The following is a 15,352-nucleotide window of genomic DNA, read 5'->3' as shown; positions in this document are numbered from 1 at the left end:
AATTCTATCAACACCCTTTCGTCTCACTCGCCTTTGGACTTCTATGCTACCCTGAATCACACCGACGTCTCCCTAGCTTCTACCTGCGCCAGTTGTTGGATCTACCGCTTGGTCAATGCGGTAGGCTCACTCTTGACCAATAAGGGTCGTATGGTCATCATGGCATTTACGACTTGTCCTCGAGCGGAGACCTTTCAACTGCAGACGAAGGAGACCAGAGGACAGGCCGGTAGTCATCGTACAGACAAGTATATTCATGAGGCATGCTCTCTAATCTTTGGTTTGATAAGTCTGCCCATCCGATATCCATTCGGAAACTATAATATCCGCACCTCTATTCGTTCACACAACGAAGAAAAACACATTACCAGCCACACCAGTGTGCATCAGGAAAAGCATGCGTAGTCAATCCATCCTTACATGCTCACCCAACATTGCCTTACAAACCCCTCCACCATCTTGTCTCTCGGACCTTGAATTGCCCTTGGAGAGGCGTAGACGAGCTAGAATCGCCAACCAGCACATCATACGCACCCTTCTCCATCGTCCAGGAATCTCGTGCCTCATCCCAGAAACTTGCTGCATATTTTTTGGACATAAGTATCTTGACCTTTTCGATGGCTCCGGCTTTAACGAACACCTTGGCGAACCCCTTCAGCTCTTTTGGAGGTCGGTTGACGCTTGGGTTCTGTTGTGATACATATGCTTGAACAACTTGTGCACCATCAACATTGCCGGTATTTGTCACGGACGCGGTTATCACAATATTGGCCTCGTCATCCTCAATGGACAAGTCCTTGATGTAGAATGTAGTGTAGCTCAGACCGTGGCCGAAGGGGAAAGCGACTTCTTTCTTGGTCTTTTCGTAGAATCGATATCCGACATACACATCCTCGCCGTAGATGGCTCGGTTGCGCTCTGACTTGTAGTTCAGGAAAGCCGGATTATCCTCATTTCTGACCGGGAAACTCAAAGGAAGCTTCCCACTTGGATTGGTCTTGCCGAAGACAACATCTGCAATGGCATTGCCTGTCTCATTACCACCGTACCAAGCTTGGAGGAGAGCAGGTGCTTCCTTCAACCACGGCATAGCAACAGGCGTCCCGGATTGGATGACTATGGCAGTGTTCGGGTTTGCTGCAAGAACGGCCTTAATCAGGTCATCACTACCTGGTGGGAGATCCATGTGCTGTCGGTCATAGCCTTCAGATTCCCAGTCTTTGTTGAGACCGGCGCACAAAACCACTTGTTCAGCCTGTTTGGCAATTCTGACGGCTCTCTCAATCTCTGTCTCGATCTCGGCCTTGCGTTCAAGCCCAATTCTCAAGCCGCCAGCCCCGAAGCCAGTCGCTCCGTGGGTGTTGAACCGCATGGTTGGGAAGGTGCCAAATGTGATGTGGATGTTGTATGTTTCGCCCTGGTTCAATTTCAGAGTACCAATTTCTTCGGCTGTGCCGGCGCCAAAGAATGAATCTCCTGGTCGTTGCTTTGTTTCGTTGTCTACCACACATTCTCCGTCGACGAAGATCTTGCCAGTGCCAGCAACTGCCAGACTAAATTCATATTCGCAGGTCTCTGAGGGAGTGAAAGTACCGTCCAATTCAACCCAATAGAGAGAGGTCTTGATCAGAGGATGCTTGTAGTCAACGAGCAGAATATCTGAGTTGCTGACATAAACCTCATCTATAGGCTTGCGATCTCTCTCAGAAGGCGGGTCCAGGAACACTCTCATGGTCAAGCCGGGCTTGTCGTCCTTTGTTTTGGCAAGCCGAGTCATGAGTGGAAGAGATTTCCAGCCAGGAGCACCAAGTGCATATTTCGCGTCTGGTGCTTGGGCTCGGAGCCCATCAAGTGGACTGATGGCGTAGTAGGGCAGAAGTGAAGCTGAGCCACCACCGCAGTAGGCAGCATACGCAGCGTTAGGTCCGATGATGGCTGTAGTCTTGCTGTTGTCGAATGGTAGGACATTGTTTTCATTCTTCATGAGGACGATTCCGTTCGACGCTATCTTCCGGAGCAAAGCGGCAGTCTCGGGAGTATCGACAGTCGTCTCAGGGGCGTTCTCGGGAATGCCAAGAGATAAAGTCATTTGAACGAGCTTGAGCACCTCCCGTACTCGCTGGTCGACGTCATATAAGGAGAGTTTCCCGCAGCCGAGGGCTTGGTTGACCAATTTCCCACGGACGTAGGAAGGGCCCGGCATTTCAAGATCGAGACCTGCTTTGATGGATTCCGTCGTTGAGTATGTACCAAACCTGGGAGAGGTCAGTACCGCGTCTTGCAGCGCGTAGAAGGGCCAACCTACCAGTCACTCATAACCAAGCCATCGAAGCCCCACTCGCCGCGGAGGACTTCTTGCAGAAGTCGAGGGTTCTCGCTGGCGTGGACGCCATTCACTCGGTTGTAAGCCGTCATGTAACATTCTGGCTTGGAATCGCGCTGTGCGATCATGAAAGGCATCAGGTAGATTTCTCGAAGGGCTCGTTCTGTTAATATACTGTCGACTGCCTGTCTTTGATCTTCTTGGTCGTTGCAAACGTAATGTTTGATAGTGGCAGCAACACCGGTTGACTGAATACCGTTGACGGTGGCGGCGCTCATTGCACCTGCAAGGTAGGGATCCTCACTGAAACTCTCAAACCCTCGACCACCCAGAGGAGATCTCTGCATGTTGGTCGTTGGGCCTAGAATGACGGAAGCACCCTTGGCGATGGCTTCATGGCCTTGGAGTCTCCCCCCCTTCTTCACAAGGTCGATATCCCAGGTTGCGGCAAGTCCGGTTCCTGTGTTGCGTTAGTGGTCGTTCGATTTGACAACAGGAAGCGCACTTGCCACAGGGAAGACAGGCAGCAGGTACGCCATTGAAAAAGCGAGTGCCACGGACGCCATTGGGTCCATCGGAGAGTCGTATCGAGGGAACACCTAATCTATGGACAGGAGCGGTGTGCCAGAAGTCAATGCCCGAAAGCAAATCCACCTTCTCGGATGTAGTGAGTTGCGGGAGGACTTCTTCGACATCGAAGTTGGTCTGGGGGGCGATAGAACCCATGCTGGCCAGCTGTCTGGGTTCAAGATTTGGTTGTCCAAAAGGTCAAACAAGCGTCAAGAAGTAAAGAGTGTGCTGTAGATAAGATGTACAGTAAAAGACTGAGATAGATACCACTGCGAATACGAGTACTAGAAGTACCAAGTCAATGAATGGTTGATAAGGTCAATGGGTAAACATCGGTTGATGGCAACGAGAAGAATGGATCGGGATGGAGAAGTCACGAGAAGTGCATGGTGATGGCCGTGCATTCTAGTGCCCCTGGTTGACTACCTAGGTCGCAAGAGCGTCCCATAATCGTCCCGCGTAGGCCAGAGACCAGTGACAGCGCATGGCAATCGTCCGCGACAGGCACGACGCGGCATAAGGGGGATCAACGGCATCTCCACAGGAAAGCATCAAGAGCGACCATGAAAGATGCTCTTCTGGGCACAGCCATACGACGAGTCGGCTCTGCACAAGGTAAGATAGGCTTAAGACCACACGCGGAGTACCGGCTCGTTGGCAAGAGAACGGACCTCGCAAGACTGGCAGAATGCGGTGCGGGATGTCGTGGATCGAGAAACATCACCACGGAGGTTCTATGGAGACCACCCACATCACGCTTCCTCAGTCCTCACTGCCTCCCAGAATGGAAAATGCACTGAAGCTGGAATTAAGGCTAAACTTCGGTAGACTAAGAGCTTAGTACCTCTTTTAGCGCCATGTTTATCCTTGGCAATATATGTGTAAAATCAGCCGAAACCCCCATGATGCCCCCTGCTCCCTCCTCATTGATCAATTTCTCGTTCGGAAGTCGTTCCTTGTACGGAGTATCTCGCAAGTCTAGGTATGCAGACATCCTGCCGACACCCGCTGATGTAGGGATGTGTAGGGTCAACTGAAGGCGGTTCTCGGTACGCCGACAGCCGAAGTGTAGAAGAAATTCGTCCATCATTGATGCTTGAACCTCGTGGTCAAGTGAAGCAGACCACACATGCAGTCCACATATGCAGATTTCATAGAAATCCTTGTGAGCATTGCATAGATACAGGTGCCGGCCAATTCGCTCCCGCCACATATGCTGAACGACAGCCAACAGTTGCCATCTCTGCTTCCCCCAGAGATGGACGAATTAGGCAACCTGAGCCACCCACTACTGAATCAGGACGCATTGATAGATTACGCCAGCTTCTTCGTACAGGACCACAAACGCCTCTCCAGCAGCAGACATGTTTACCGAGAGCAGTAGATCTATCCACAATTGATGTACTGTATGTAACTTATGTTGCGGTGAGGTTGGCAGTCTTGATCCCGTGAAATCCAAACGTTCATGCCAAACCAAGTCATTGATACACCATCATTCAACCTCCTGAAGTGAGACACCCTTGGCCATCTCTCTTCCTCCCTCGCCGAGACATCCCTACGTACTGTGCCTGTCTCGTATCTTGCCTGCCTCACAGCTCCCACTCGACAACCTTCCACTGCACTCCAGCTACCACGACCTCGTCCCCTATCCTCCTATCCTCACGGCACGCCCACATACACGGCACTTTCTCACTGTCTCCGCCCTCATCAGACGTATTACTTCGCCCATCCTTCAGCCACTCTCTTTTCTCTTCCTGTTCCTCCTCCACCGACCTCCCTCTATCGATCCGTGTCCTCTGCCATCTCTCTACCAGTACCTTCACCTGTTTCTCTTCGCTTTTCCCTTGGTTATGTCTTGCCATGATTCCCTGACAATAGTTTCCGACCCTAATGACCACCCCATGCCAGCCCTCGCTCTCGCTCGTTCTCGCAACGACGCAAGGCGTTATCTCCACGACTCCCGGACTGGTCCAGTACTCTTTATACATCGCCATTCTCTCCGTCCTCGGATTCTTCATCAACCCAGTCTCCACGCAATCCCCATTCCCCAGCAAGAACAAATCCCCTTCATCTCTTATCGCCTCGTCTCTTGAGTCAATGTCATGTGTCCATACTCCGTGCGCTGTGTGTGGCATCCCTTCGTAGAACCTCATAGTAGCCACACCGCTAAACGCCCAGAAAGCCGGGTCCTCCGTCAACGGTCTTGACTTAGCGAAGTTGGACGGAAATCTGATATCAACGAATGCGCCCGCCTTAGAGGTCAAGACAAGCGTGGAAGTATCTTCGTATGGTGAAGAAAAACCCTGCCATTTTAGTTAATGTTAGCCCGGAATACCAGAGCCTCATGCAGGAGCATAATAGCGAACTCCACTCCGTCCTTCGAGACTCATGAGAGCTCCTATAAATCCTTTCTCCTGCTCGATCATGGCCAGCATACATCCATCGCTATCACCATAGGAAGCTGTAAGAAGATATAGACGCACCCAAGCGATCCCCTTCCGCACTGATATTGACGGCTTCTGCAAGAGATCTTTCTTCCACTGAGGCAGATCGTCAAACTTGGACTTGGTGCCGTCGATTTGGCCTATCACACCAAGTTTCTCCCCCGTCATGCCATAAAACTCCATGGTTGAAGGATATCGGCTGTCTTTTCTTTGAGAATTCAAAAAGACAAACTAGGGCTGGCAAGTGTCCTGAAAGCCGGATGTGTAAGTAATGCTCCTGTCTCATAATCTGTGACAAATCGGAAAATACTTCAACCTGCAAGCATCATGGCTTCTAGCCTACCCCGGAAATCAAAACGATTCTGCTTCTACACAAGGCAGCAGTCATTTGTAAGTTTGGCCTACTGCTACCAATACTGATCTTCATGTGCCATTGTCTCTCGTGGTACGGCAACGACCACAAGGACCCACTTTAACCCAGACATCCCAGTCCTACATGCTACGGGCATGTCAAGATCTCATGCCTGTGTCCTAGTCCAGAGGTGGTCATCTCATCCGTCTGAAATGCTGGTTTAACCCAGTTTCCCTACTCGTCCTTCGTCGCTCTCAACGAGTCGTCTCCTCTTATAGGACCTTTCCCTGCAACATTCCGCTTCCCCTGCTCGAGAAGATGCCCATGATGCCAAAGCCCAGATAAAATAGCGCCAGGGGATACGCCACAAGTCCACGCATGCCCTTCATTCTCCCCACACTCACAAACATGCCCGAACTGCTGAACGTGCACCAACCCACCGCGGCCGCCGTAAGGACATACCCGAGTCCTGTATCCATCGGAAGCAAGACACCAAACAGGGCCGTGAACACCAGCGGCAGAAAACAGTACCCCAACACACTGGCGCTCCTCGAATATGTCAAGGTACTCGAGAAATGCCCTCCATGTCCCGAGCCACTCGCAAGATCCCGCTGCCCCTGCGCCATCTGATCGGAGTCGTTCGGATCTACCGGCGGCGTCATGAGCGCGAACATCCAATGTAGCGCTATGGACCCGAAAAGCGCAATACCGTAGATATATCCATAGAAGAACTTGCCGGAGAGTGCGAGGAAAGTGCCATAGAGCACAAGGAACAGCAAACCGCCGTATAAGTCGCTGTCGTCCATGATGTGCGGGGATGGGCGTGTCAACGGATTCAGGACTGTCAGAGTCTCCCAGAACATCAGCCTTGCAGCACACAAACTGCGAATGATATCAACCTACCTTGGTCTTGATATGTCCAAAGTTGACGCCCAACTCTTCCATTAGTCCTGGTTCGCCTTCGTATCCTTCGGTTCCAAACGCGGCTAGCCAGCCTGTCCGCAGTCCACCAGACTCGCCCATGCGTCCACTTACGCCTTGTATGCCTGGGCCGCCTCCGAAGCCTCCTGATGTGCCTGCGCCGTAGCCTGCGTATGCGGGCGCGGAATTCCCGGAGCCATATCCGCCATAGGATGCTTGTGAGGGTGTGGTGTGTCCCGAGACATTCGTGTAAGATGAAGGGAAGAATTGTAGGTTCGAAGGTGCTGCACCGGAGCCCTGACCGTAGGTAGGTTGGTAGTAGGACATTTCTAGGTCGAGTGAGGCCGCCTGGGCCGAGGTGTTGTTGTGCGCAGCAGGATGAAAGGTCTAGAGAGAGGAGACTGGGGTAGGTCAGATAGGACCGAAGGCCTCGAGGAAGTGCTAGCCACAGCGAGATTGTAGGTAGATGTGAGCGCTGGCTTTCTCAGAATGAATTGTTGGCGTGTGCGGTGAGCAAGTCGACTTTGGTCCCCCAAAAGCCGTGCGGAGTTGTTCAGAGGGAACCACACATCCAGTCACGCTCAACCATGTCTTTCATGCCAGATGGCCTCTCACTTACATAGACTAATTTCACAGTGATGACATTTTCCTGGCCACGTTGCTGCTTAACTATGTACATGCTCTATCTCTTTACTACAGAAGGTTGATTCCCACTCCGAATGAGACTCCTTTACGGGCCTCCTCGTTCTTTCGAACCACAAGAGGAAGGGAGAAATTCAGCTCAAATCGTGCCACAGGATGCGCATACACCAGACCAAAACCGGCCGACATGGTTGGCAATCCATTGCCCAGGTCTGAGATGGCGTTGGACAAACTCCGGTTGACCTCCTCCTTCGTCATTGGACCTTCCGCATTCGCATTCCTTAAAGAGAGAAGTCGTCCTCCATTGACAAACGCTTGTAAGCGAAGGGGTTTATCTTTCCCTACTCTCGGAAGAGGAAAGAAAAGATTCGCACTTCCTGCCGCATAGAGATCGCCTCCCACAGCATCTGGTCCGTCATGAGGTCCCAGACCAGACAGCCGGAAACCTCGAACATCAGTAGGGCCACCAAGCTGGAATCTGTCGTTAATTCGGGACATTTCTGGACGTTGATTTGATCCGAGAGTGAGTGGGTAGAGCAAACCTGCCCGAAGTCCAGTCGTAAAGCTGATGCCACTATCTCCTTTGAGACCTGGCACAGGTATGGGGACAGCGGTCTGGCTTTCAACCTCAGTCTTCAGGAATGAAACGTCGCCCTGCAACGGTCCCCACCCTGCCAATTCCACCATAGACTTAGCATAATATCCTCTAGTGGGCAGCATAGGGTTATCTCTTTTGTCGGTCGTCCTCATGAGCGATATACTGCTCTTGAAAGAATCCCCTGCTTCGTTCTTCACCGTTGGTGACGCGTTTTGTGCCAGTCCTGTCACTTGCCGCCACACACCGTTGTAACCGATTTCATTGAGAGTTCCTACTTTTGACAGCCAACGTAGTTTGGCCCAGCCACCCTTAAGAGCCTCTTCATGGCTCGCAAAGGGTTTTTGAGTTGCGCTTTGCAGACCGCCGAGTTGAAAGCGGAAGTCAGGGTTGCTGAGAACGGGGGTATCGAATGTAGCTTGGTATGACGACCGTGTTCGTGTCCCTATCGAAGCATTCAGGTCGAGCGTTTCTGCACCTCCCAGTATGTTGCGCCATTCGACGTTGGCATATGCCGAACCCTCCGCATTTCCCAAATCTGTACCAGTCTTTGCAACTATCCGGCTCTTCTCTTTTACCGAGTAGTATACAGCAACATCGGTCGGGGTAGTGGTCGGGTCAGTTTTGGCTGGTTTGTCTATGTAGACAGAGCAGTCCTGGTAGATTCCTACAAAAGCAAATCAGCCTGGAACACACGTCTTGCTTGAGAATGTTCATACCGAATCTCTTGAGCTTGTCCGCAGTCTTTGCAACCTCGTGTATGAGCTCCGATTGCGTGTAGGGGCGATCGCGGTTTGCGCTCAGCAAGGGATTGACTACGCCCTTCAGGAATCCATGCCGGGTATTTGGAGCTCCTAGTACCGTGACTGAGGAGACAGTGGTAGGTAACGTGGAGTTCTGGTCTATGAGCTCTGCGAGCCTTTGCTGGCTAAGCTGAAAAGTAGCATGGATACGTTCGTTAATCGCTCTTTGCCGCTGCTCCAACTCGGAAGGATCTGCTTGCTTGAGCAGTTCGAAGATGTTGTCGTCGCCAGCGGAGTCCGAGGCGGCCATTGAGGCCAAAGTGCTCCCTGGCTGCACTAAGTGAGCGTTATTGACAAGAGTGCCAGCGACGGTAACTGCGGGCAGCTTCCAAGTCTCAAGTATGGAGAAAGCCAGACAGAAGCGCAGACGGGCGATCGCCAAGCCATTCCGATGTGCGACCGAGCAACTTCACTCTGTCGTGTGCTCATGAGCTGCCATTCACTTGCTACAGTCCTTAGTCTCTTTCCCTTCTCCATTTCCAGTGCTTTGTTCGTCATGGTCGGTGGTTTAAGTTACTAGTTTTCTTCTCGCTGGACACTCCTCCACACTTTCCCATCTCACCGCTGCGCCTGTCTCCGCCGCCACCACTGACTCAACTTGCCTGGCGTCTCGACGAATCGTGAGACCCTTTCCGCACGAGGTGACTATTCACAATACAGACATCCTCCCTGCATACCTCTGCGCTGAGCGCGTTGTTCAGCCATGGCGACTCCGGCAGCACAAAAGCGATTGACCAAGGAGTTTGCCATGATATCCAAGAACCCTCCCGAATTCATTACGGCAGCGCATCCTTCCGAATCCAACATCCTCGAATGGCATGCGCTCATCTCTGGCGCTCCAAATACACCGTATGCCGGCGGTCAATATTGGTGCACGCTCATCTTCCCGCCAGATTATCCATTTGCGCCGCCAGCTATTCGAATGCACACCCCAAGCGGACGATTTCAGACGAACACCAGACTGTGCCTGAGCATCAGTGACTACCACCCCAAATCATTCAACCCTGCTTGGTCGGTATCGACGATCTTGATTGGCCTCATGTCATTCATGAACAGCGAAGAGATGACAGCCGGTAGTATTGGGGGAAGCGAGGCCGAGCGGAAATGGCACGCTACGAGGTCGAGGTGGTTCAACTCAACTGGAGGTGGTTCTAGTTCTAAGCCGGTGGCTGGTGTTCAACCTACAACGAAAGGCATTGGAGGGATCAAGGCTGGCGACGGTGGTCGCAAGTTCAAAGCCGAGTTCCCCGAGCAGGACAAGGAGAATTGGGAATGGATGACAACACACCGCGTCGATCCTGCCACAGGCAAAATACTCCCGGATCCGGAAGGCGAACCCATAAATTGCTCTCCCGAGACCAAAGCAATACGACGCATCCTTGGTGGCAGTGCTGCAGGAGTGGGGGCGGTGGTTCAAGGAGGGCAAGCAGCACGAAATGCAGGACAGGGCTGGATATGGAGGAACAAATTCTGGGTAGGCGCAGGCTTCTTTGTGGTCTATGTGATGCTAGCAAGAGTTCTTGGTCAAGGCGATTGAGTATCATGATTGGTCATCGCGAATTTGTTCCGATGCTGGATTCTGCGGGGATGGAGGCGTTCTAGGCGCCTATGAGAGACATTACGCATTGTGAAGAATATACTGTGTTGGGAGCGATGGCGCCGGTTCAATCGGAATGCAGGATCGGGGCGCAACCATGGATAGAATGTCCCGCGAGCTGTCGGTCCGCTCGAACCACGGCGAACCACGGCTTTGGTACTGGAACCGATGCGCTACATAGAATCTTTCGGGTACGAGCATTATGACAGCAGTCTCGAATATTTATGATCGGCATTGCTTGGTTAGTCGACGACATCGACCAGATTCAGTAGGTAAAAAGAGATCCGGACCAGAAGATCGCAGCGTCACATGCCGCTTATTTCTTATGTACTGTACGTCCCAACCCCGGTTATCCCTATATATTACTGACGTTCCCACCATATGCCAAAGAAGGCCAAACGACGTGGAAACTCCCTAGCATGCAGCACATGCAGCACATGCAGCTACATTTTACCTTTTCACGGGCAAAGCAACCCACGTCTCGACCACGGTGGGACCCATCAGGCACCAAGTGACAGGGGAAGAGAGGAGCCTGTGGGAGCCAATGTCACTTGCCCCTCCTGGTTGAGTTGAGGACTAACTTTAGTTTTATTGTGGCATCTCATCTGTTACTGGTCTAGCCTCAACGACTGTCCCTCTCGAATGTGCTGCACGGCCTGGACTCACAATCATGTCCTCGCCGTCGGCTTGTGCCGGTTTGGTCAACTTTCGGAGTCTCTAGACCATGTCCCATGTGCTGGTCGTCATTCTAGACCATGCTTAACTCGCAATGATATAGCTGTCCCTGGTCGCCGCTTTGCCCCTGTTATCAGCCCATTGGCTATCACGTCGATCAAAGCTAGTCTATGCCGGAGTGATGGACGTGGAAGATGCGTCACAATGTCAAAGAAGAAGGTAATGCATCGCTTGGTTATCCAAGTACTCTCTCCATACCAGGACTGACACCCGGAAACTCCCAGACTCACCCGACGACTCGAGCCAAACTCCCTCCAGCGCATCTCCAGGAACAATCACCTTCGTCTTTGTGAACCAGGCTGAAGATGTTACTGCCCTCATGCGTCGAAGAATCAGCAACCAGCAACAACGCCATGTCATCCGATCACATGTTATGCAAAGAGTTCGCCATTTGGAGTGGGCGCAGGGAAAGTCGCGGACTACCGCCCGAGAAATTGCGTTATCAGACAAGTCCCGGACGAGTTCGACGTCAACCGAGTCAGGCACATCCATCAAGGATGAACCTATGTCACCAGTCCCAGGGAAGATGGCAATTCTGCCCAAGCGAATCAAACAAGGTGGCTTTGTCAGGTTCTCTACGCCTCTGAGTCCTTCTCCAGCCAACCATGAATTCGATCCTTTTCAAACCTTGCCGAGCAATAACCTGCCGCACAAATCATCGGAGAGTCTACTGGATTACTGTGAGCGACAATCTCCTGTACCTTGATACTGAAATGTTAACAACCCGTAGGCTTCGATGTCCTACTGCCACTCACATTCGCTGTTGAATTCAAACAACCGCAGGAAAGGCTTGCTCGGCAGGGCATGGTTTTGCAAAGCAAGATCAATAGTCCTGCCACTTATCTAGGTTTTATGGCCACTGTAGCAGCGCACAGAGCTATATTGTATGGTCGCCACAAAGACCTGGCCCCATCCGATCTGAACCATGACGAACTCATAACGGATCCGGATTACAAGAGGGCCAAACACGAAGCCATTGTTGCTGTAAGGACGTTAATCGAAAAGAGCAAGACGGCCGATCAATACATGGTCGATGCCTGCTTCGGATTGGTATCGACAGCCACTGTTGTAGGCAACTTTGAAGAAGCACGAATGCACCTAAAGGGTATCGCTCAAATAATGGCACTCGTCGGCAGCTCTCAGGAGTCCTTGCTTTGGCTTCCGGTCACAAACGTCAAGGTATCTGTTGGATTATTACAAAAGCCGATTCTATCGCTACCTTGGATACGCGGACCAATCCCGCCTGAGGCTCTACAACGTATCTCCCCACATCGCAAGAGCGCCCTGGCACGGATGGGGGTAGATTTCAAGCCACTGACAGATCTCAGCGACACTATCCAATCTCTACTCAAAAAGAGTCGAGACATTTGCACTTTCGTTCAATTCAACGCCGAAAACCCCAGCGGGCTGACGCCGCTAGAGAACGCCATCTTGCGACAAAGTGCCGTCGAATTGGAATACGATCTCGTTGCCTATCCATACGACATACCAGAATTCTTCTTTAATGGCGATCAAGAACCGACCATTCCAACACTGGAAAGTGTTATCCGTACAGCAGCCCTCGGGTTCATGTCGTTAGCCCCCCATACGATTATGCCATCCACAGGCCTTGGTAGGGCACTGACGCATCACCAAAAGCGAGCCACCGAAGCTTGGCTGCGTGATAGGCAAGGCAAGTACGCGATACCGGAGCTCAAAGCGGTTTTCTGGTCGCTCTTCATCTTCGCCCAGTGCGCATCGAAACAGCCCGAGGAAGACTTTTTTCTAAAGATGATTGTACAAACGATGTGGGACTTGTGGCCCTTGGGCTGGCCGGAAGCCGAAAGGATCTTGACCGGGTTCCTCTACATTCCCAAATTACAAAGAGTGGTTTGGAAACACATCTGGACGCAAGTGGTCAGCCGATCGGAAGCCCTTCGGAGTCAATTGGCGTCGGATTTGAGCAATGGCTACCAGGAACCTGTCCAGCTGCCTTCAGTGTACTAAGACCTAGCTGCCTACTCTCTCGCTGCGCGGAAGATGTTAGCATCTATAACAGAGGCAAATCAGAGCAGGAAAGGCACCGGCCTGCACAGTCGCAAGAGCTTCAAAGCCGCAGCCGCCCGTGTCACTGCCTGCACAAGCTTTCATGACGAATGAGGTTGAGTCGACACAAGCCAAGGTATACAACCCAGATGCGCAGCAGTCTTCATTCACGGAGTCTTGTCCACCTCTCCATTCACTGTTTCGAAATGATTCAGGATCCAACGAATGGAGCTACATCCGAACGGCTGATCATGTTGAGCTGGATGCCACCGTGGACACGAAATATCTCGGCTGCCGTCTCGCTCCGAATTCAACAATGAGCAGCCCCAACTCGCTGAAATCGAATTTACAGGAGAATGCCATGGACACCTACCCAGCAGCATTGATCGAAGGACTACTTGGAATACCGAACCCATTGTATACAGCTCACCACAGACCGTCTCCACAGTGGTTTGCATACCGACCTCCGGCATCAGAGTCATTCATGAGAAGACCTCGTAGCAGTGAATTTGAATCCCGAAGCAGTTGGGACGAAACACTGCGTGTATATAAATGTAAAGTATCATACATAAGGTCTACGTACCATTGTCTTGGATTGAGGAGGAGAGCATCATATCCCATAAAACCAGAAGTCGGCAATCTGGAATGTCCTTCGAAGGATTGGCTGAATGGATCAGGCTGGACAGTTCGGCCACTTGTCTACACATGCCATAGTCAAAAAGTAATATAAACAAAGTTGAAAGCCTTGAGTTCGTCGGCTTCCCTCAGGCAGAGTTATGATCGCTCGTTCACCTCTCACTCTGCCTGGACTTCCTCGCCACCTACAACCAGTGCTTCGTCGCGTCGTCTGTCACGCGGTCGATCTGAATCAGTTCAATTCACCCTCCATCACTCGTCGTAGCTGCCTCTCTCGCATCACCACAGCATGAACTACACTATATAACACATAACACATAACAACCGAGGAGGAGCGCTCGCCACCGCTGACATACTGGGTAACCTCAGCACATACCTTCAAATATATATGTCGTAAAAGTCGAGGGCCACGGTTGCATTCAGCTCTTGCTTTGATCATTGTTCCTGGCAGCTTCTCTGGCAGAACCACCACTTGCGCGATGCCATATATCGCCTCCCCAACGCATCGCCCGCTCTACCGCGGCTGTCGGTGTGTCCAGCGCGGGTCTGATATCCAAATAGAAAACCGGTTCCCCAGTCGCTTGCACCCCCCCGCCATAATAGTCAATCACGTACCGCACCTCGGTGACGGACCCGTTGGGATTCTTGCGGGCCACGTACCAATCGTGCCTATCAAACGGTGGCTCACCACCAAATTTCTCCGGCATAAGCTTCCCCATGATGTTCAGCATCCTGGCCTTCGGGGTCGGTTCATTCGGCCGCCCTTGGAAACGCACAAGCTTCGGCTGCCACTGTTCTTCCTCCCCGGTTGCAGGTAAATTAAGAGCCTGGCGTCGGGCAGCCAGGAAGTCATGCTTCGCCCTTTCAAGCGCGATACCTTGCTCGCCACGGGAGCAGATAGACCAGGCGTGCGCCAGGCCCGGAGAAAAGATGCGTTCCCACTCTTCGATCTCGCGCCAGGCGCCTTCATTGAGGAAATTGTGGACGGCGACCATGGACTCGACGTCCTCGGCAGGCGTGTCGGTGTAGCCTTTCCGAAGCATAGCGTTGTACATTTGCTGAGGGGATGGGTATTCCCAGTTTGCGTTGTTGTCAGCGCGTGGGATGGACGAGGTTTCGCGGTCGAGGGGAAGATTGATGGATTGAGGGGAGTCGCTGGGGCGTGTGTTGGATAGAGAGGGCATATAGTTCAAAGGATTCAGTTTGGACAGAGTTGAGGAAATAGAGGGAGCATGTTGCGCTTTTGAGGACTCCGAGGCGGAGGATGAGGGCTGAGGATGGTTGGGCTTGAGCGGCGAATTCGAGTTTTGACTGACGGGACAAGAGAAGGGTATAGGTTGGGGTGAGTCTTGTCTAGGAGGGTATGGTACAGCGCTGGAATCTGAGGATTTGTGCATTGGACATGATGGCTGCTGCTTGTCAGTCGGACGGCAAAATGGTAGAGAACTGAGGCGAACTCACGGGTGGTGCTGAACTCAACGGCGCTACCACTGCCGAAGGTGGTTTCGGAGCGTCAGCCCAGAAGAAGCCCATCTTGAATGCTTTGGATGTGAGGAAAGCAGAGGCAAGAACGGATAAATCGAAGTTGAAGGAAGAGAGGCGGGAAAGTGAAGAAGATGTCGTCGCCGGTCGATTCGATCACTCCGCATGGGACCCACACCAAACTTTTGACCTGCAGACGGACTTGGAGGACACCAACACGAGAACAT

General features: G+C 52.1%; 7 protein-coding genes across 8 annotated transcripts; 2 read left to right on the top strand and 5 right to left on the bottom strand.

The window, feature by feature from the left end:
- Positions 1-233: 233 nt before the first annotated feature.
- PV05_04457 lies at positions 234-3,331 on the bottom strand. Of its 2 annotated transcripts, XM_013460857.1 has the most exons (3): positions 2,833-3,331; positions 2,306-2,783; positions 234-2,255 (listed from the first exon to the last, which is right to left on the bottom strand). In XM_013460857.1, exons 1-3 carry the CDS (start codon positions 3,047-3,049, stop codon positions 440-442), a joined length of 2,511 nt encoding a protein of 836 aa, XP_013316311.1. In that variant the 5' UTR covers positions 3,050-3,331; the 3' UTR covers positions 234-439. The 2 variants fall into 2 exon arrangements, with proteins under 2 accessions (XP_013316311.1, XP_013316312.1); XM_013460858.1 differs by having other exon boundaries at positions 2,306-3,331.
- Positions 3,332-4,268: 937 nt separating this feature from the next.
- On the bottom strand, positions 4,269-5,670 carry PV05_04456 (uncharacterized protein). The gene is made up of 3 exons (XM_013460856.1): positions 5,648-5,670; positions 5,377-5,586; positions 4,269-5,196 (listed from the first exon to the last, which is right to left on the bottom strand). The coding sequence occupies exons 2-3, from the start codon at positions 5,518-5,520 to the stop codon at positions 4,483-4,485; spliced, it is 858 nt and encodes a 285-aa protein (XP_013316310.1). The 5' UTR covers positions 5,521-5,586; positions 5,648-5,670; the 3' UTR covers positions 4,269-4,482.
- Positions 5,597-7,110, bottom strand: PV05_04455 (uncharacterized protein). The gene is made up of 2 exons (XM_013460855.1): positions 6,593-7,110; positions 5,597-6,540 (listed from the first exon to the last, which is right to left on the bottom strand). Exons 1-2 carry the CDS (start codon positions 6,935-6,937, stop codon positions 5,962-5,964), a joined length of 924 nt encoding a protein of 307 aa, XP_013316309.1. The 5' UTR covers positions 6,938-7,110; the 3' UTR covers positions 5,597-5,961.
- A 79-nt stretch (positions 7,111-7,189) lies between these two features.
- PV05_04454 (uncharacterized protein) lies at positions 7,190-8,966 on the bottom strand. The gene is made up of 2 exons (XM_013460854.1): positions 8,567-8,966; positions 7,190-8,514 (listed from the first exon to the last, which is right to left on the bottom strand). Exons 1-2 carry the CDS (start codon positions 8,898-8,900, stop codon positions 7,304-7,306), a joined length of 1,545 nt encoding a protein of 514 aa, XP_013316308.1. The 5' UTR covers positions 8,901-8,966; the 3' UTR covers positions 7,190-7,303.
- Positions 8,967-9,092: 126 nt separating this feature from the next.
- On the top strand, positions 9,093-10,579 carry PV05_04453 (uncharacterized protein). Its single transcript, XM_013460853.1, has one exon. It carries the CDS (start codon positions 9,354-9,356, stop codon positions 10,185-10,187), a length of 834 nt encoding a protein of 277 aa, XP_013316307.1. The 5' UTR covers positions 9,093-9,353; the 3' UTR covers positions 10,188-10,579.
- Positions 10,580-10,741: 162 nt separating this feature from the next.
- Positions 10,742-13,752, top strand: PV05_04452 (uncharacterized protein). Its single transcript, XM_013460852.1, has 3 exons — positions 10,742-11,141; positions 11,207-11,662; positions 11,713-13,752. Exons 1-3 carry the CDS (start codon positions 11,117-11,119, stop codon positions 12,966-12,968), a joined length of 1,737 nt encoding a protein of 578 aa, XP_013316306.1. The 5' UTR covers positions 10,742-11,116; the 3' UTR covers positions 12,969-13,752.
- Positions 13,504-15,238, bottom strand: PV05_04451 (uncharacterized protein). Its single transcript, XM_013460851.1, has 2 exons — positions 15,105-15,238; positions 13,504-15,052 (listed from the first exon to the last, which is right to left on the bottom strand). Exons 1-2 carry the CDS (start codon positions 15,174-15,176, stop codon positions 14,063-14,065), a joined length of 1,062 nt encoding a protein of 353 aa, XP_013316305.1. The 5' UTR covers positions 15,177-15,238; the 3' UTR covers positions 13,504-14,062.
- Between the last annotated feature and the right edge of the window lie 114 nt (positions 15,239-15,352).

The sequence above is a fragment of the Exophiala xenobiotica genome (genome assembly GCF_000835505.1).
Source record: "Exophiala xenobiotica strain CBS 118157 unplaced genomic scaffold supercont1.3, whole genome shotgun sequence".
Lineage (NCBI taxonomy): Eukaryota > Fungi > Ascomycota > Eurotiomycetes > Chaetothyriales > Herpotrichiellaceae > Exophiala > Exophiala xenobiotica.
Note: the sequence above shows the minus strand (reverse complement) of the source record. Positions and strands in the feature narration are given on the sequence as shown.